The sequence below is a fragment of the Spinacia oleracea genome, chromosome 5 (genome assembly GCF_020520425.1).
Source record: "Spinacia oleracea cultivar Varoflay chromosome 5, BTI_SOV_V1, whole genome shotgun sequence".
Taxonomy (NCBI): domain Eukaryota; kingdom Viridiplantae; phylum Streptophyta; class Magnoliopsida; order Caryophyllales; family Amaranthaceae; genus Spinacia; species Spinacia oleracea.
The window spans coordinates 41,901,922-41,922,529 of NC_079491.1; the positions used below are offsets into that span (position 1 = coordinate 41,901,922).

Below are 20,608 nucleotides of genomic sequence, written 5' to 3' on the forward strand. Positions count from 1 at the left end.
ACTTTTGATGTGACATGCTAATGAATCGATTAAAGAAGAAGTCATATACTTTGCAAATCTACTAGCTCAACTATGTTCAAAAGATTAGTAAACACTATATTCTATTTTCTATGTAGAACAAAATATGTAAAAATTTAGAACATGATTAACAATATATAGAACAAAAGGTGTTTAATTTTAGAACATGGTCAGCAAAACAAAATACCTTTAGAATACAACATATAAATTTATATAACAATTTGAATCGTAACACTGTGTTAATCCAGAATAGTAATTAAGATGTAACACTAAAAATAAGATATAAAAAATGATATAACAAAGAGTACATCATTACATAATTCTTCAAAAGTAAAAAAAAAAAAGATGTAACAAATAAAATCATCAATTCTAGTTGCACAACAAATATTGAAATCGAGTATTGTTTGAAGAAACATATTCGATGAAGTCCTGAAATAACAAAAATAAAAAGGATTTAGTGTCAAGACAACTAAACAAAAAATAATAAAATTACTATAAATTAGAATATTCTGTACATATTTTAGAACATCATGTATATTGTTTAGAACATTAAGCATATTGTGTAGAACACAATGCAAAGTTTCCTAGAACATGTTGTGTAAAGTTTAGAACATGTTGTATATTTTTTAGAACATGCATATTTTTCAGAACATGATGTACATTTATTCAGATCATGGAAGAAATAAAAATGGTAATCTAAATATTCAAATCAAGTTATAAAAAGTTATAAAGTTCACTTTACTTTTTCCGGAAAATTTCAGATATCATGGTAACCAAGATCCTCGCGTCCTTTGCATAACTGATACAAAAGAATGTGAGAAAGCAGTTCATAACATATATATAATGATAACATAGAACATATGAATAAAAGTGCAGAACAAGAAGATCAATTATTCAGAACATCATAAGCAATTATTCAAAACATCAACATTGTCAGTTTCATTTTAGTTCAAAAATAAAAAACATCAGTTATTCAGAACATTTAAAACAATTATTCAGAACAAAATGAACAATTATCCAGAACATTAAACTATTAACATATTAATCAGAAAACGCACCAGATCCAACGATTAACGATAGTGGATTATGAAAACTTCTAATTACGTAGCATAAACAGATAGAATAATGATTAATGTGAAATTAAAAAGCATGAAAAACACAACAATAATCAAACAATTTACATAATCGAATCAAAGAACAACATGATTTCGAATGTCGCACAATTATATGAATTCGCAAATCCGTGTTCGGATTCAATACGATTTAGCAAAATATGATCGAATTCAAATAAAAAAACAAAAATTTATGAACAAAATTGAATCAAAGTACACATAATTGTTCCAAAATACAATCAAATTCAACAAAATCGTTCTAAAATCACAAAATTAATCACATATAATCCTGAAAATAAAAATTGAAAAATTAAACAAAAATGAAATAATACCTTTAAACTCACGAAATCTGGAAATGTGGTGAATATATTTGAGAATCTGGGGTGAAATTGCGCCTATTAGGCCAAAAGTAAAGTGTACTCAAACCTTAATTGAAGCTCTAAGCCTCTAATGGCGGCACAATGAAGAGAGAGAAAATAGAGGTCTGTAGATTTTAGAGAAGCAGTGAGCGTGAAGAAGGAGGAAAATGGCTGGGTAATTGTTCAATAAATTTACAAAAATACCATTACTAAACCCTTGATTTTGAGATGTTAGATTAGAAAATATTCAAAGGCCCAGATTTATTCTCACATAATATTGTGTTCTCACATAGAGGGGTGTTCTCACATGAACTTTCCTCTATATATATATATATTAAATTTATTAAAACTCATAATATTAGAATTTATTGAAAGTTATCTATAGTTATGTGAACTTATTGCACCTAAAACTTATTTTTCGGTGAACAAAACTTGTTTTGTTTAATGTGAACAAAACTTACAACCCTCTTGTTTCCCCTCCTCTCCTCCCCTTCTTCAAGAAACCCCAACGATCCTCCCTAATTTTCCTTCTCAACACCCCAAACAAAACAACAAATTTAAAATCAATAGATTTGAATTTGACATTGTAATTATTGAATTGTAAAATTTTGTGATGCTTCGTCTCTTCCTCCGCACCTTCCGCCGCCGTCGATATCCCCTCACTTCTCTCCCTCGCCGCCCATTTTCCTCCTCCTCCGCCACATCGCCACCGCCGTCCTCGTCGTCTTCTCTCTCCTCAAATCCCCACACACGCAACCCCAACCATTCGCCAGTCCATTACGTCAACACCACCTCCACTCTCTCTCCTCTCTCCCCAACCACCGCCCCTCCCTTCTCTCGTACAACGACCATTTCTCTCTCTCTCCTCGGTCTCACCGCTGTTTCCAGCACCTCCTACCTTCTTTACTCCTCCTCCGAGGGCGGCAATGATGACATTCACAGAATCTCCTCCGCTGTCGAGGCAGCAATTCAGCGATCTGCTGAGTCGACTCGCCGAATCGTCAATCAAATGAAGCACACTGGCGCAGCTGCTGCAGTGCTATGGCAGTCCCTGCAGTCGGTACTCTCTTCCGCCAACTATGAAGTTCGTTCGGGTTTTGAGTTTAAGGTTGCGGCGTTTTTGGCTGACATTGCTGCCGCGAATGCTGCTCGAAGGACCGCCATTGTCGCCGCTGGTGGTGGAAGGGTTGTCGATTGGCTACTGGAGACCGTTGCTGGTGAAGTTAGTGGGACCCAGGCTGAGGCTGCTAGAGCTTTGGCTTACTTGATTGCTGATCCTATAGTGAGGCCTCAGGTTTTTGGGAGGCCTCATTCTGTTCCTTATCTTCTGAGGTTCATTTCCTCTTCTCAACCTCAGCGCTCCAAGAAGGTTTGAATCTCTTTTGCATATTCATAGTTAAGCTTTTGTTCTTGTACGGATTTCAAATTTGTTGAGTTTTGTTGGGGGTAAGTGTGTTGGTTGAATTAGAAGGATTGTCAAGGTTTGAATTATGCATATGAGTGTATACTATACATTGGTAAGGCGTTTTGATCAATTTTAAACGTATAATAGCATTTCTCTACCAGAATTAATATGCAGGGTTTTTGAGGTTCAAATAATGCATACGAGTAAACTGAACATTGGTAATGTGGTTTGACCAATTGCATAGGAATTCTCTAACATAAGAAATATGAAGGATTTTCAAGGTTAGAATAATGCCCTATGATTGTACTATACATAAGTGATTTGGTTTGACCGGTTACAAACGAATCATAAGATTGTTTTAATCAGAACCAAATTGAAGGATATGCTAATTTTTTACATTTATTGCACACTATCAAATGGCCGTTAGTGGATTAAGGCTATGTTTACATTTGGGCATTTTGCTATCTCACATTCACAATAAAAGATTATTGATTGATTGACCAGAATGTCGACCTATTTTGTACCTTAGTTGTCCATCTATTTTTGTAGTGTGATATTGGGATTTCCTTTTTAATTTCATGTTTTAAAGTCATTTCTTTAATGACCTCTATGACCAGTGGAATGGTGACTGGGGAAAGTATAGCACACGGAATTCAATCATTTCAGGAATTTTAGCATTGTAAATAACCTGTTTGATTTTGGACTAATGGAGTGGGTTTTTACTACATGAATCTCGTTTTTGTAAATACACAGTGTTCATACCACTGATGATAATTTTTGATGCATCTTAGTTTACATTTTGTAAAAACCTTTCACTTTCATTGGAACAGAATTCAAGGAATTCTGATTCTTTTAGAGGGAGAAGCATGCTTGTTGCCGCAATAATGGATGTTGTAACTTCCACCTGTGACAGCAAGGGCAATGTCCGATTCCAGCCATGCCTTCCTGCAAATGCTGAAATGAGGGATATTGCTTCAGCAATTCAAGTAATTGAAGGTGGTTTGAATTTGGATGATCCACATTCTGAAGATGATGATGATGATGGTGGAAAAGGACTGAAGGGTATTGGTATTAAAGTTCTGGGAGGGACAACCGTATTAGGACTTTCAAGAACTAGTGGACTCGTGAATTATGATGATAGTGATAGTTTACCAACTAGTAAATACGCTTCAAAAAATCCTGTTTATCATAAAAGATATGATGGCTACCTTGGAGATGCGAGCTTGTCGTCTGCTGTAGTACCTGGTCTCTGGGATGATTTGCATTCGCAGCATGTTGCTGTGCCATTTGCTGCATGGGCACTGGCCAATTGGGCTATGGCATCGGAGGTTAACAGATTTCACATTCAGGAATTAGATCAGGATGGAAATGCTATCATGACTGCTTTAGCGGCCCCTGAAAGATCAGTGAAATGGCATGGGAGTCTGGTTGCCCGGTTACTTTTAGAGGACAACAATGTTCAGTTAGGTAATTCTGTTTCGGACTGGAGTTCTTGTCTGCTTTCAACTATATCACAAGCTTGTAAAACTGATGACATACCTTTGGCACTGGTGGCTTTGTCTGCATTTTTGCTTTCTGTTGATAAGAGTCCAGAGGCTAAGAAAGTTGTTATGGAGAAAGGTCTTGATTTAATGAGAGACACTGCTAAACAGACAATACAACGTAAGGATATTCAAGAAGCACTGGCAAGAGCACTAGAACTAATTTGTACCACTGAAAATCGTTTATCTCTTGAAGAAAGTCTTAAATGGTCTGGTATCCTACTTCCCTGGGCTTGCGGAAAATTTTCTTCTGAAAAGACACGATATTCAGCAACAAAAATCCTTTCATGTGTTCTTGAGGATTTTGGGCCATCTTCTGTGCCGATTTCGCAAGGGTGGTTGGCTATTCTACTAAATGAAGTTTTGGACACTAAGACAGCATCAATAAAAGGAGTTCCACAGCCTAAAAGCGATAAAGTGAAGGTTAGGATGTGCATTTATCGTTTCATTCTTCTATAAAATTCTGTAGTGCATCTTCACCTTTGTCCCTGACTCTAATTTCCGATTGCAATTGTTTGACCGGTGAATATTGTTCATATATGATGCTATCTTACATTTGCAGACTCAAATTGATCAGTCAAACGTTCAATCTGGTATATTAATTGCCAGTCAGCTTGCAAACTCTGTTGTTAATCTAGCTGGAAAGCAATTGGGTATTGCCACTGACCGTGGTGACTCATTCCCCATTGCCGACCTTCTCTCTCAAGAACCTTTCACTGTAGCATTTAAAAGCTTATATAAAGATCGGAACCCTAAATGTGATGCAGCTGACTCAGCAGTGGCTACCCTGAAGGGAATCAAATCACTAACTGAAATTTGTGCAGATGATCTTGTAAATCAAAACAAAATCGTAGATTCTGGTGTCTTATGCTTGTTAAGGCGCTTTTTGTTAAGAGATGATTATGAAAGCCTTGCTGCCATTGAAGCGTATGATGCATCAAGAGCTAGGGAGGAACCGGAACAGGCTAGTAAGGTTCTAGATGAGACAAAGGTAGATGCTAATGATCAATCAAAGGTCCGAATTCCGCCATCTACTCACATCAGAAGGCATGCAGCTAGACTACTAACTGTTCTTTCGGCATTGCCAAAAGTTCAAATGGTTATTGTGGCAGATGCAACTTGGTGTAATTGGCTTGAAGAGTGTGCTAATGGGAAGATTCCTGGATGTGATGACCCAAAGATTCAAAGTTACGCCAGAGCTGCCCTGTTAAATGTGCTTTGCCATGAGAAACAGGACTCGGACTCTAAACAGAGTGGTGGTACTAGTACTGGAATTGTGAATGATAGTCGTGTTCGCCCCCGCTACGAGGACATGATATATCTGATCAATCCTGAATCAAAGCACTGGAAATGCCCCGAGAAACCCGTATCTGGGAATTCAAGTAAATACTCTGGTGATGATAATGATATCAATCTATGCAGTACCGCTGAGGGGATTGAGAATTGTTCAAATTCAGAAAATCCTTCAGTAGACATAGTTTTTGTGCATGGTTTGCGTGGTGGGCCTTTTAAGAGTTGGCGGATATCTGAAGACAAGTCATCAACCAAGTCTGGCCTTGTAGAGAAGATTGATCAGGAAGCAGGGAAGCAAGGAACCTTTTGGCCAGGTGAATGGCTCTCAGCTGACTTTCCTCATGCCCGTTTGTTTACACTTAGATACAAGGTTTGTTTATAATCAAACTCCCTTGTGCCTTCCCTTACTTGGGGTTTTGAATTGTCAAATTTCATATTATTAATTCATATAGCACTTGAATTTTGGATACATGTATTCAAAAAAAATATAGGATCATGATTGTTTTAGTACTTGTGTATGGGGTGCCATACAATTATTTTTTACTTTTTAATTTGGATCATGAGTTTGAACTAGTACCTTGATTCCCCTTGCAGACAAATCTCACTCAGTGGTCTGGAGCTAGCCTTCCTCTTCAGGTAGGCATCTTGGTCATCGTCATAGTGGACCCCTACTTGGTACACTGTTTGCCATTAATTTTGACAGCATTCTGTCTTGGTGTGTGTGTTTTGTTACTCCTATGTTAGATGATTTGAACTTTTGGATCATATGTATATCTTGACAGAAGTTGTTAGAGTATGAGCAATGGTGAGGTTGACCATAACCATGCATAAAGTTATCTCTCTTCCACATCATTTTCCACTATCTTGAGTCACTATTATGAGTCACCTCTTTTATAGTTCTACAATAATGAGGTTACCCACCACTCTTTAAGTAGCAGAAAATCCCAAAAGTAGGTGACAAGTGTAACTTCCTGCTTGGACCACAATAAACTGAACTTTTTGTAGGATTAGCCTTGAGTCCAGAAGCTTCAGAGAAAATATCGAAAGCATGAAACAAATGCCTAACAGATTCAACGTCTCCTCTGCAAAATAACAGAAGGTCGTCTGCAAAGCAAACATGAGTTAAATCCAACTTCTTGCATCTGGGGTGGAAGTGAAAACCAACCGTGTTCTTCAACCCCAAAAGGTACCGATTGATATATTCCATTCTTAAAACAAACAAATACGGTGAAATAGGATATTAGGATCACCTTGTCTGGGCCCTTTCCTCCCCTCAAAAGGAATTGTTAACTCATCATTGACATTGAGAGTGTAGGAAACAGAAGACAAACATGCCATAATCCACCGCACAAACTGATAAAGGAAGCATAGCTCCAACATTAGAAACTTCAGAAAGGGCCACTCAACCGAGTCATACGCTTTCTGCAAGTCAATCTTTACCATACATCTTGGATACAAACCTTTCCTATTATACCCATTAACTAATTCATGACTCAGCAAGATATTATCAAAGATAACCCTGCCTTTTAGAAAAGCCGATTGGCTATCTCCTACAACATCAGAGAGAACAATTTGCATCCTGTTTGCCAAAACTTTGGAAATAATTTTGTACAAGACGAGGCAACAAGCTATAGGCCTATACTCTTTTATGGAAATAGCGTTCTCGACTTTAGGAATTAATGAGATATAAGTACAATTGATATAGCAAATTGAGATATAAGTACAATTGATATAGCACAATTGACAAGCTATAGGAATAATTGATTATTAATATAGTAAATTAGTAACTGGTATTGTCTGTAATAGCCCGTTCTATTGAGGAGATCATTCCCATGATTTTTATGTACAACTTACAGGAGGTCAGCTCAATGCTTTTAGAGAAGCTTGTCGCTGCAGACATTGGCAGTCGGCCTACTGTATTTGTGACACACAGGTTCTTCCCCGCCCCCTTTCAAAGCACCAGTTTCTCTCTTTTGTCTGGTTTTCTTACGCTTCTTTGGGGGGGGGGGGGGGATACCTGTTTTTGTCGCTTGTATTTATTAGATCTTTCTGTACATCACTTTTGAATGATTAATGTTTACAGTATGGGCGGGCTGGTAGTGAAGCAGCTGCTACATCAAGCTAAGGCAGAAAATTTGGATAATCTTGTTAACAACACCGTTGGAGTTGTATGCCTCTGCCTTGACTCCTCTCTTTTTACACGCACATAATTTTTAATGGCATTCTCTGATACTTGATTTATCCTTGGTGACAGGTTTTCTATAGTTGTCCACATTTTGGCAGCAGACTTGCAGATATGCCCTGGCGGATGGGCCTTGTGCTTCGCCCTGCACCTTCGGTCAGTCTCTTTCTTAGCTCCGTGTGGCTTTCTTCAACATTGTTACATCTTTACTCCAACCTGTTGTATTGTTTATTTATAGATAGGGGAGCTAAGAAGTGGATCTCCTAGGTTGGTTGAGCTTAATGACTTTATGCGTCAACTTCATAAGAAAGGGTTACTTGAAGTTCTCAGCTTTTGTGAGGTGAAGCATTCTATTTAATGTTTCTGATTATGAAACATTCTGCAACTTTGTTCATGATCTTTTATTGTCCCTTTCAGACTAAGGTGACTCCAATTGTTGAAGGTTATGGAGGATGGGCTTTCCGCATGGAGATAGTTCCAATTGAGTCAGCATACCCTGGATTTGGTGAAATTGTGGTAAGTATTATGCTTGGTTGAGGTTGCATCATTGGACGAAGTTTAGAAAGTTTACCCTTTGTCCTCATGTTGGCGTGTATATAAACTGCTTGTTTGTGATTGTCATAATGACTGAGATTCATTCAATCATAGCACAGGTTGAAAGTTCTGTTAGCTTACAGGAATAATAGCATTATCTCTAAAGATGAAATTTTGTTGTTGTTAAATATCTGTGACCCTGATCAGTTTGCTATTGATCCAAGTCATATGTTTTGCTTTTGCTCTCAGTCTGATCACTATCTTATTTTGATTAGGTATTAGAGTCAACAGATCATATCAATTCCTGCAAGCCAGTCAGTCGTGACGATCCTTCGTATACAGAGATATTAGAGTTTTTGCGTAAAGTGAAAGCTCAACATACGTAAATTAAGGAAAGGAGAAGTATCACAGTGTTTCAAGCCACTCAAATTAACTCATTTTGTACATAGTAGTTCCATGAAATTAAAGCTTAATAGAGAAACTAAAGCTGGCTGATGATTTGCTGGATGTTTTTTGAAGAAAGGACATGTCTTCAATGGAATTTACACGAGCTTCATCTAAAGTTGGCTTCTTGGTGAAAGAATTTGTGCATGTACTGGTTGTCAGCAATGGATGGTTTACTCAACTAGAAGTATTTGCTGAATGTTTCGGAGGCTTTGTGCTCACCCATATTCTGGGAATGCTCATTATGTTACCTGTCTACAACACACAAAGGGCTACCGTCGATAACAGAAACCAGACTCATGTAATCGGTAACAGTGTTACCGATTACACGAGTCTGGTTTCTGTTATCGCCGATTACATGAGTCTGGTTTCTGTTATCGACGGTAGCCCTTTGTGTGTTGTAGACTTGTAGAATAAGTATATCTAGTACACGGGGTTCAGCCGGCTCAACAATCAGCATACAGTTGTAAATAAATATATTTGTTGAAATTGACAAATTATTAATTTGTCAGACTTGTGACAGGGTGTAGCCTCAATTCTCATCACCAGAGAAATCAATTATTATTTATTTTTGGCAACAAGTATAATTTTGCACAAAAAGGATAGTGACAGGATAATGTGCAAGTTTCTATTACTTTGAGAACTTTCTTAGGTACTCCTTAATATTTTCACTTGAATCTATCGTATTCCTCTCCTCTCAAAAAAAAAAAAAGAACAAACTTTGTTGTTCATTTTATAGGCGACTAGCAGCAATTCAGCATCTTGCGCGATGGCAAGTCTTTTTTAAATAAATTCATAATAAATTAATAATAAGAATTATCTTTCATCTCTACTAAAAAAATTTGGATCCTTATATATAAGAATGAGTGCTAGCTAGAATATAGGGCTATAATGAAAATAAGAACTAATCTTACCGGTCAGATCAATTCAATTGAACGGCTCATGTTTCACCCGCTCAAATCTCATTAAGAGTATCGGCTTATGAATGACTTTCCCACCTTTCTGATATTTCACATTCATTCATTTTTCTATCTTGATTTTCTCTCTCTTGTTTTCTCCTTTCTCGGAAATACTCCGACATGCCAATATTGGCTATCTAATGCGTTTTCTTTTAAAAATTCACAATGATTTTGAAGTTGATCTTCAATTTTCCTGTTTAGGTAGTTGATTTTTATTTCTTTTGGTTTTCGAATGAAGTTTTTCTTGATTTATTTTTCAGATTTTTTCGATTAGGTTTACGAATTAGGGTTTTATTTTCTTTAATTAAGTTTATTTTGATTATTTGTTAGCTATTATGCTAATTATATTAAGTTGCGGAAGCTTTGATTATACTCTCATACATACGGGGACGCTCAACGAAATGATGGTCTTCCACATCATGCATCATCTCATCTATCCTATCTTTCTCCTCTTCTTCCTCACTTTCAACACCAATATCATCCTCAATTTCATTTTCATCACCATTATCACAATGATTATGCTGACTCGAGCTCGGCATACTAGAGCTTGCTCCATGATCTATACTCTCACCATGCCATGTCCACGTCGTGTAGTTACTCTTAAAACCGCGACGGACTATGTGATCAACAATATCATCAATATCCCGATACCCTCTTGAATTATTGCAATCACAACAAGGACACTGAATTAAACTTGATTCATGTTCTGATTGATGTTTCAAGGCAACCTTAGCTTACTGAACTCTTGAATCCCTTGTAAGAACCTTGTAGAAAATCGTTTACTACCATAGATCCAACTTCGATCTATTTTCAACCACTAAAGATAAAACAACATGACCAATTTTTGTCAAAGGTTAGAATATAAACTAGGCTATCATATCATTTTAAATCCATGGCTTTAGCTTCCAACTAAATCTACCATAACTAATAACAAGTTCCCATAACGTACAATTCATTTCACATCACAAATTCACAAACCCGAATTTTGTAGCAAACCCAAAACATGATTTCATATATCACCTAAATTCATTTCATAACCTAAATTCATTTTATAACCTACACAAACCATCACATAAACCTACACAAACCCAAAAATTCATTTCACAAACTTAATTCAACAAAACCTAAATGTAATAAACAAATAAATTTTACAAAACCAACTATTATAATAACCTATTACAATTCATCAAAAACTACAATTAAAATTCAACAAAACCTAAATCTTAAATGTACACAATTAAAGTTCAATTAAAATTCAACTAAATAATATCCACAATTAAAATTCAATCTTAAAATTCAATTGAAATGTACAACTAAAATTCTATCATGATATCCACAATTCAAATTAAAATGCACAATTAAAATTCAATTAAAATTTAACTAAATAATATCCACAAACTTTCAATCTTAACATCAAAATTTAAATTCAATCTTAATTGTAAACAACTTTTTTATTCAACTAAATAAAACCCACAACACTCAATTAAAACCTAATTATTGAAAGTATAAATATTTAAAAACAATTTAAAATGTACCTAATTATTAAAAGAGGAGGGACGACTGAGCAGGGGTGCATACGGAGTGGACGGCGGCGTGGTCGGCGGCGTCAACAGGGACCAACTGTCGTGGTCGGCGGCGATAACAGGCAGCAGCTGCCGTGGTTGTAACACCCCGACAATTCCCATTTTCTAAAATAACCCTTTTTAAATATAACTGTAGGGAATTATCAAAGTATTATCGCCCGTGTGAAAACGTACGGCTTATTCAGAATTTTACAGCGGAAAACATAAAACTAACTTTTAGGTTCATAAGTAATCTTATTACATATTAGGTCCAAAACCAATTAACTGAAATAAGGAAATACGAATAGTACGACAAATTTCAAATTTAAGTTAACAAACCAAATCACTTAATAAAGAAAATATAACTACAAGCTCTCTAATCCCGATCCCAATGATGCATCATCTTCAAACCTGTAGATGGGCAACGCTTATTGATCCTTAGAGACTGCTCACCAAAGATGGGTCATCACAGGATCAATAAGGCATAGCCATGATCAACACACACAAACAAAGCACGTAATCAGCAAAGCTGAGTACTACATACTAAAACAATAATAATCCTAATATGATACTAATGAACATAAACAAGGGCAGACAAAATATGATAATTTAACGACCATACTTAACTAGGCTAGGCTAGACTGGACTGGACTTTTATAACAATAATATTATTTTAATTGAAATAGACAATGGACCGAGTTTTCTAGCTAGATGCTTCACTAAGGAAGACGAGGTACGGGCGCGACTCCGTAACCTCAATGACCTGCGATATCGAGGAACGTTTGAATAAAAATAGGACACGGTGATCAATCCGGTCCGAATTAAAGGCCATGGGCTACCACCATGAACCCCAACTCCTGTTTGTCCGTCACTTTAGACGTGCACAGTCTAAAGCTATTGCTACTCAGTTTCACTTTACATGGTTTACAAATTGACACCCTGTTATGACTCAACAATCACATAAGGCATACAATCCACATTTATTTACAACTGTTTTTATCTTGGAATTAAGTAAGTGATCACAAAGGCATCAAACCAGACTCATTCCAATTAACTCCAATCCTTCTTTTAATACTGATCAACCCTGTATATGGGTATAAGGTTTCAACTTACTAAATGAGGTCCTCGGCCCTCATAAAGTAGTGAAAAAGCTAAAAGGGAACAACAATCCACTGATCTGAATTATATACAAAGTAATCTAGTGTTCCCAATCAAACATGTTTGTATCAACCATCCATACTAACATGCTATAATCCTCAAAATGCAATATAGGTTCAATATGTCCAACCAACAGTATTAAACATGCAATATTCAACCTGACTAAATTCATCAACGATATCAACATAACCAAGTTCATCAACAATGCAACATGGTTTCAACAATTAGCACACATTCCAAGCACACAGGTATGTACGTACCTTGTGTAAACAAACTGATAGGCCACCTTAACACTTTCAAAAGTCGCCTAAAGAGAATTCTCCGCCTAAACAATCCAACAAGTAATCTCAATCAATTTCTAATCATTGACAACCATAATAAAGCATTCTAAATGCATCCTAAATAGATTTAGAACTTTCCCCAATATCAAAACTTGAACATTTGCTTTCCTAGCATCATAATTATTGAACCAGTGATTGAAATTCGTTGAAAACTTTTGCAAACATCGTACTTTAAATTTTCAGCAATATTAATTCATTTAAAAGCTTCACCAAGGTCAATCTACGTTCCTAGTATCTCAAAACAACCAATTCAATAATTCATACTCAACCTATCATGATTAAAACTCATAAAAACCTTGAATTTCATACTTTAAACCATCAAAACCAGTATTTCAATGTCATTAGATAATCTGAAAATCAATAACTTTATTATAAAATTCATATAATCTTAAATTCATAATTTACATCACAAAACCCATAGCTTTAATTCAAGAAAACATAATTCAAACTAATAAATCATGATTAAGCCCTAATTTAATTTTAATTAATCAAAACTGAAAATTAATTCGTTTTTAATCTCAACATCAAATCTGAAAATCATATTTACCATAAAAATTATAAATTTAATTTAAGAACATAATCTAAATTAACAAACTTTAATTTAAAATAATTAGTTACTTATGGTTTAAGAAAGTAACCAATTCAAGAAGGAGGAGAGAGAGTTGGCCGGCGAACGGAGGTGGCTTGCGGCAGGGGCTGTGCGACGGCGGCACACGGTGGTGCTACTTGCGGTGGCTGCGCGAATTGGTGAAGGTCAGCCATGAAAAGGGAGGAGGAACGAGTACGAAAATAACAAAAAGAAAACAAGAAAGAAAAGGAGGGAGGATGGAGATCATTACCGGCGACAATAGGGTGGCGGCTCAGCGACGCGGTTGGGCGGAGGAGCGAGAAGATGGTGGCTGCGGCTAGCTTGCGCAAGGAGTTTGCAAGAAACAAAATTAGCATAGGAACGAAGGAGGAGGGATCGAAGGAGAAGGAGAAGGAGAAGGATACTTACCGGCGGCGAGGAGACCGGCGGCTGGAGCAACGACGTGAAGGAGGAGAGCAGCGACGAGGAGAGAGAGAGAATGAGTTCTTGAGGGTTTGAAAACTTACGTGAATAGTGAAGGAGGGTTTTGATTTTCTCTTCCTAGCTTTCACGTGAATTAGAAGAAAGAAGGGGAGGGTTTGAGTTTGGGTTTTGATGTTGGGCTTTTCAAGTGGGCTAGACTTAGGATTTAGCTTTTATGATTCGAGTCCAAAACTGAATAGGATCGTTTTCTAAATTCAATCAATTTTCGTAATTCAAATTCTTTTCAACTTAAAATTCTAAAATCATTTTCGATTTCGTAAATCGTTGAAAATATTAAAATGAAATAACTAAATATACGTTAACTATATATTTATTTCCAAAATTCATAAATTCTTATTTAAATATATTAAATATACGTTAAAATATATAACTGAAATGTATAAAATTACGGGGGATTACAGTGGTGGGCTGCGTTATCAGGACGAACAACTAGCTGCGTTATCTGCTCGCTGAGGTTGAACAGGAGAACGACGCAGGGGCCGGAACAGGAGAACGACGACAGTGAAGGCAGTGAGAATGGGGTAGCGGCAGTGAGGTCCGTGAAGTGAGACTTAGGTCAGTGTTGGCTTTGGTTAGAGTAAAGACTTAGGTCATAGAATTGAAAATCTTGCGGGGAGGTGGAAAAATCCAAATGAAAAGTTCCGAATTTTTTTTACCTCCTTTGCGTCGCAGAATTACTAATCTGCGACGCAAATGACTCTAAGAGTCATCTGCATCGCAGATTAGTAATTGCGACGCAAATGAGTGAGTATTTTGCATCGCATTATTACTAATCTGCGACGCAGATGACTCTGAGAACATCTTAGAGTCATCTGCGTCATAGATAAGTAATTCTACGACGCAAATGACTAATTTTAATGCTAAAAACTGTCAATTGTCACATGTTTAAATGTGCGAGGAAAATGTGGTGATGCAAATGATTGTTTTTCCACTAGTTCTTATTCCCCGTTTGACAGCGCTTGTGTTCTTCTCACAACATATTGCCATGATGCTGCATAGCATTATGAAAATTAATAAGTTTTAGGTTTTGTCAATCAATCAGGGAACCAAATACAAGTGATTAATCAGGAAACAAAATACAACTAGTCACTGCTGCTGCATAGCTATACCCGTGGCCGTGGCTTTGGAGTAGGATTTCATATCTTTTTGATACCTTGCTGGGGTAATATTTTCCGAGAAGCTTGTTGTTTGTGTCCCCTCTTTGCTGGCCGTGGCTCTGGCACTTCATCATACTCATCATCGGAAATATTCTCCTCAACATCATACTCCTCATCATCCTCATCACGACTATCATCTTCGTACGAATCTTCCTCTACGACCGCCCTACTCTTCTTCATAACATGTTTTTATCATGTTTAAGTACCTCACTTAAGTTACTGGTGAAGTAATTACCCAGTTCATCATCCCCAAAGTATTCGAAAGTTTTATGTTTCTTGTATTTGGACTTTGAAGTACCCTCATATTCAATGACGTTACTCCCCAATTTTCTCTTCCTAGCACAATGAACTAGTCCCTTCCTCATGAAACTGTGAAAACAATAAATTTGGAATAAATTACGTTTGAAATTGACATGACAATAGGGTTTCGAATACCGACACACAATCAAGGGTAATATACCAGGTTACCCAAATATCAAATTCAAATAAATCACTAATTGTAAGAGAACGGATATATTTAGGGTTCCAAATAATTGGGGCTTTTGAAAAACTTGACTACCATTACTTATTAATCATGTCAAATCACCAACAACGAACAGAAAAACGACCATACATTAGTGGAATTACTGAAATTGGTTGTGTTAATTAAAATTTGAGAACCCTAATTTATAAATGAGAACAATTGATTTGGGAAAAATTCCGAATGAAATTGATATACAGAAAACGGAAAAGAATACAGATTTTGTTACCTGGCGCAAGAAAAATGGTCGTGGATATGGTGAACGCAGTCGACAACGCAAGTCGAATAAGGCAAGTCGAAGAAGAGAGAAACTACACCGAACTTCAGGAGAGAGAAAATAAACCAGTACAAATGAGAGGAGAGAGAATGGGTTTTCCTTTTATATGGAATTTTTTTTAAAAAATTAATCGTTTTATTTAAAGCTTGCTCTCTATTGTGGATTCGACAAGTGTCTTTCTTTGGGATACTAAATTATTTCAAAATTTCATATCACAGTAAAATATCCCGCCTCATAAAATTTGACACTACTAGCACAATTTAAAGCCAACAAGTGTTGAATCATTTATAAAACTCTAAGTACCAACTTACGCTAGTATCTAACATATTTATAAAACTCTACGTACCAACTTACGCTAGTATCTAACATATTTATAAAACTCTAAGTACCAACTTAAGATAGTATCTAACATATTTATAAAACTCTAAGTACCATTAACAAAATGAACATAAAGAATAGTACAAAGATGTTCACTAATTCTTCGAAACTACTGTGGGTTAAGGGTTAAGGATTAAGGGTTTAGGGTTAAGTGTTAAGGGTTTAGGTTTTAGGTTTGGGTTTATCGGTCTAGGGTTCAGGGTTTGGAGTTAAGGGTTAAGGGTTCTAGGGTTTAGGGTTTTAGGGTTTTAGGGTTTAGGGTTTTAGGGTTTAGGGATCTAAATCACAACCTATAATGATGTTCATGGACAAAGTCTCTCTATTGTATGAGATAATTAAATAATTACTACCGTATTGAATTAATAATTAATAATTTATAAATTAGGGTTTAGGGTTTACCCTAAACCGATCTGAAATTTATTTTAACCCGAATTGATCCGATACCCGAACAGAGCCGATTTAACCCGGACAAAGCTTTATCCGAAACGATAACACGAACCGAAAATAACTGTAAAATTTCGATTAAACTTAAACCAATTCCATCCAAATATAAGTTAAAATCATATTTGTCATTAGTTCTAACTAAATAACACAACTTTTGTAACTATTATTATTATTATTATTATTATTATTATTATTATTATTATTAAGCACATATTCTCTATGAAATAATCACGATATCTTTTATTAATCTAATCACCAATATCTTTTATTATTAAATTTATCTTATATTAATCTAATCACCCGAAAGCCGCATGGACCCGTCTCATACCCAAACCGGATCAGAAGTGAACTTACCCGATCCGAATGGACCCGATCCAAACGACTCAGTATGGATATGATATGTAGTACAAGTCGATTATGATTTGTACAAAACAAATCATAACAGGGTATGGAGATATCTGTTTTCAATTGGAAATGATCCGGTTATGATCGAAGTAGACCGGTTCTGATTCGGACATGGTATGGAGATGATTTATAGTACATACCGATTATGATTTGATTTTTACATTTCGGTTTTCATTTGTAATTGATCCGATTTTGATCGATAGTTATGATCCATATGGTTTTGAACGATAGTTATGATCGATATAGATCGGTTCTGATTTGTTCATATCGGTTCTAATTTCTGATTTTAGGGTTTAGGGTTTGCACATGACCTACACATGAACGTATTTAGTCTAAAATAAGTCCAAATAAGTGGAAGTGCAAAGATTTAGGGGGTGTTTGGTTAGGAGAGGTTTGAGGGAAAAAGAGTTTTTGGGGGTGAATTAGAGGTTTGACCTTTACAAAAAGCTAATTGGGAGTGTTTGGTTAGGAGAGGATTGGAAGAGAGTTTTGGGGTGAAAAAGAAAATTTTGAAAAAGCTCAATATAGGAGCTTTTTGCAATTAGAGGTTTGAGAAAGTGGATGAAAATGACTATTTTGTCCTACTATTGCCTATTATTAAACCACTATCAACCTTGGTACCTTACATATTTTTCTCCTAAAAACATTACTCACACTTTCTTTTTCATTTCACCATATTTACTAGATTCGTTTTTAGTTGTAATAAATTTATATTAGTACTTTGAAGCAATTGAAGTATATTGCAATCATGCTTAAAAATTCTTAGTAATGTTTATCTATTTGAAAAATATATATTATTAAAAAAATTAAATAAAGAATAATTTTTTTTTAAAAATAAATTTATTTTATTTAGTCAATGTTTATTAGAAAAATATAGCGAGAAAAAATTAACACAATAAAATATTTGTCTAATATTAATAAGAAACAAAGTATGTCAATGTCCTTAATGGTCATTTTACATATTAAAGAGCTAACAACTATCAGCTAATTTACCAAACACTTTTACACAAACAGCTAATGAAACCAGCTAGTCGAATCAGCTAATGCAAACAGCTAACCGCTAACAGCTAGTCAAACCAGCTATCAGCTAACAGCTAACAGCTCCTAAGCAAACAGGGCCTTAATACAATCAAGGAATCTATTATAAATTATATATGGATTTATAATTTATGGATCAATAAATTCTATCTCCTTTACTATGTTATGTATGGATTACTGGACACTAAGTAGGTACTTCTGATAATTTGGTACTCTCATTATACCAATCCAGCCCATGTGTGTTGAATTTGGTACATTTTTTATACCAATTATGTTTATATGGTACTTTTTTGTTTCAATATTGGTACTTATGTAATAACATGACGCATGAAAGGATTGCAAAGTTTGAAAGTTGGAGTAATAACAACACATAAATATAGATTTTGTCCTCTTCAAACTTCTGAAATTAACATCAACACATAAATTAATAATGTAATGTCTAAACCTAACATTGTCCTCTTCAAACTTCTGACTTCGAAGATCAATTATCCAAGCCTAGAGAAATTCGTCATAAAAAATCATCATCATTTCAAGTCCACCAACATCTCGAACAATGCTAAGTCCATCATCACCAACATCTCCAACATTGCTCGTGAAATACCCAAATGAGCCATCTTGAGATAACATCTCAATACCTCTAGCGGAAGTGTGTGTAAACTCAACATCATCATCGCCCTGAATAAGTAAAACCAAAGTTATGGTCATCTACATATTTACTGCAAAATAAGAAGTATTATAAATACAATTTTAATACCTGCGTGAGAGGTTCCTGTGAGCAACCAGAAACATCATTTGTTTTGCTTTTCCTTCTCCTAATTGGTGTTTTCTTTTTGGCTCAACACAAGAACAGTGCCTACTACTTGGTGTCTTATGTGGTTTATTCCTTGCCACATGATAATTCACAATGACATTATCAGGAGGTGTTACACACTTGTTTCGTTTGTTCACAGACTTAGGAGTACTTTTGGTAGTCCTCTTGTTCTTGGTTTGACTACAACCATTTGTAACAGATTTAAGAGTAGTTGCCCTCTTCTTGCTCTTGGTTATTGAACCAGGAGTACCAACATCATCATTTCGCTCATCATCATCCACATCTTCTACACCAATCAATTGTTGATCTAACCGCTTCTCCAACACCTTCAATGTATCCATCATGATTTTAATGCACTCAGGACTCGTAGACGCCTTCAAGATGATTGGATCTTAGGCAAGCATTAATTTATCATGCTTCATAACATCTTCAGTCTTACTTGGATCATGGTACACCACCTTCACATGCGAGTGCTTCCTTGACACATCTTTCCTCCATCTACGCAGAATATAAACTTTTGGGACATCTTGAATGTCATGCATGTCATACACTTTTATAATGTGATTGCAAAGTATACCGTCACTTTCAAATGTCATGCATGTCATCTATAGATTGCATTCGCACTCCGCCAATTTGGTCTCCAAATTTATCTGCACGATATAATTCCGCCTATATTTTGTTGAAAATTCCTTGCGTGTTTCGTTACATAACACCCACACTCTGTCCTCCAGTTTATGATGCGCAACTTTAGCTGATACCATAGTAGTCTAAAGAGAAGTAAGGTACAGTACACGATTGTGAAGGAAATAATGCCCTTGGTCCAAGTATGCATATAATGTTAAGTCTAAAAAATGCGGTTCAGTATTAATTAACAAGTTAATAATTCGGTGAGATCAAGTGAGCTGAATGCCTAGCTAGAGGCCGCTTCAGTTTAAGTGGAATTAATGATATTAATCCACAGCTTACTCTTGACTGAACCCGTAGGGTCACACAAATAGTACGTAAACGGATCAAGTATTTAATGGAATTAAATACTCCATCTATGGATATTCGGAATCGACGGATCTTGGTTTCAGTGGGAGCTGAGATCGTCATAAGCAAGAAATGAATACTCCGGAAACGATGATATTGCCGGAAACGGAAATATGGATCGTATCGGAAATATGAATATTATCCAAGTTGTAGATGTTGCCGGAAACGGAAACATGGTACGTATCGGAAAATATTATTGGAAATGGAAATATTGCCGGAATCGGAAATATTGCCGGAAACGGAAATATTGTCAGAATCGGAAATATTATCGGAATCGGAAAATAATTCCGGAAACGGAAATATTAAATATTTGTTCGAAACGGAAATTAATTCCGGAATCGGAAATATTAAATATTGGTCGTATCGGAAATGAATTTCGGAACCGGAAATTTAATCGGAAGCGCATCGTACGAATTAGCATCGGACGAGGCTTGCCAGACGAAGGCCCAGCACGAAGCCAGGCCCGCGCCCAGCAAGCCAAGCGCCCAACACGAAGGCCACAACCTCGCCAGGCCCAGCAAGGCCGTAGGCGCGCGCGCTGGAGCGTGTGCTCGTGGGTTGCGAGG

At 36.1% G+C, this 20,608-nt stretch overlaps 1 protein-coding gene and 1 long non-coding RNA gene across 9 annotated transcripts; one reads left to right on the forward strand and one right to left on the reverse strand.

Moving 5' to 3' along the window:
* The first annotated feature begins 1,930 nt into the window (after nt 1-1,930).
* On the forward strand, nt 1,931-9,469 carry LOC110804603 (uncharacterized). Of its 8 annotated transcripts, none has more exons than XM_056830391.1 (10): nt 1,932-2,858; nt 3,725-4,858; nt 4,998-6,098; nt 6,323-6,364; nt 7,585-7,661; nt 7,812-7,896; nt 7,983-8,066; nt 8,149-8,250; nt 8,353-8,426; nt 8,720-9,469. In XM_056830391.1, exons 1-9 carry the CDS (start codon nt 2,103-2,105, stop codon nt 8,383-8,385), a joined length of 3,414 nt encoding a protein of 1,137 aa, XP_056686369.1. In that variant the 5' UTR covers nt 1,932-2,102; the 3' UTR covers nt 8,386-8,426; nt 8,720-9,469. The 8 variants fall into 8 exon arrangements, 4 of the variants coding, with proteins under 4 accessions (XP_056686371.1, XP_056686369.1, XP_056686370.1 ...); XM_022010210.2 differs by having other exon boundaries at nt 1,934-2,858; nt 8,328-8,426; XR_008922168.1 differs by lacking the exons at nt 7,585-7,661; nt 8,353-8,426; nt 8,720-9,469 and having other exon boundaries at nt 8,149-8,207.
* Nucleotides 9,470-11,666: 2,197 nt separating this feature from the next.
* Nucleotides 11,667-13,852, reverse strand: LOC110804601 (uncharacterized). Its single transcript, XR_008922220.1, has 4 exons — nt 13,748-13,852; nt 13,547-13,643; nt 12,828-12,892; nt 11,667-11,854 (listed from the first exon to the last, which is right to left on the reverse strand). It is a non-coding gene; the product is annotated as an uncharacterized lncRNA (long non-coding RNA).
* Nucleotides 13,853-20,608: the final 6,756 nt, after the last annotated feature.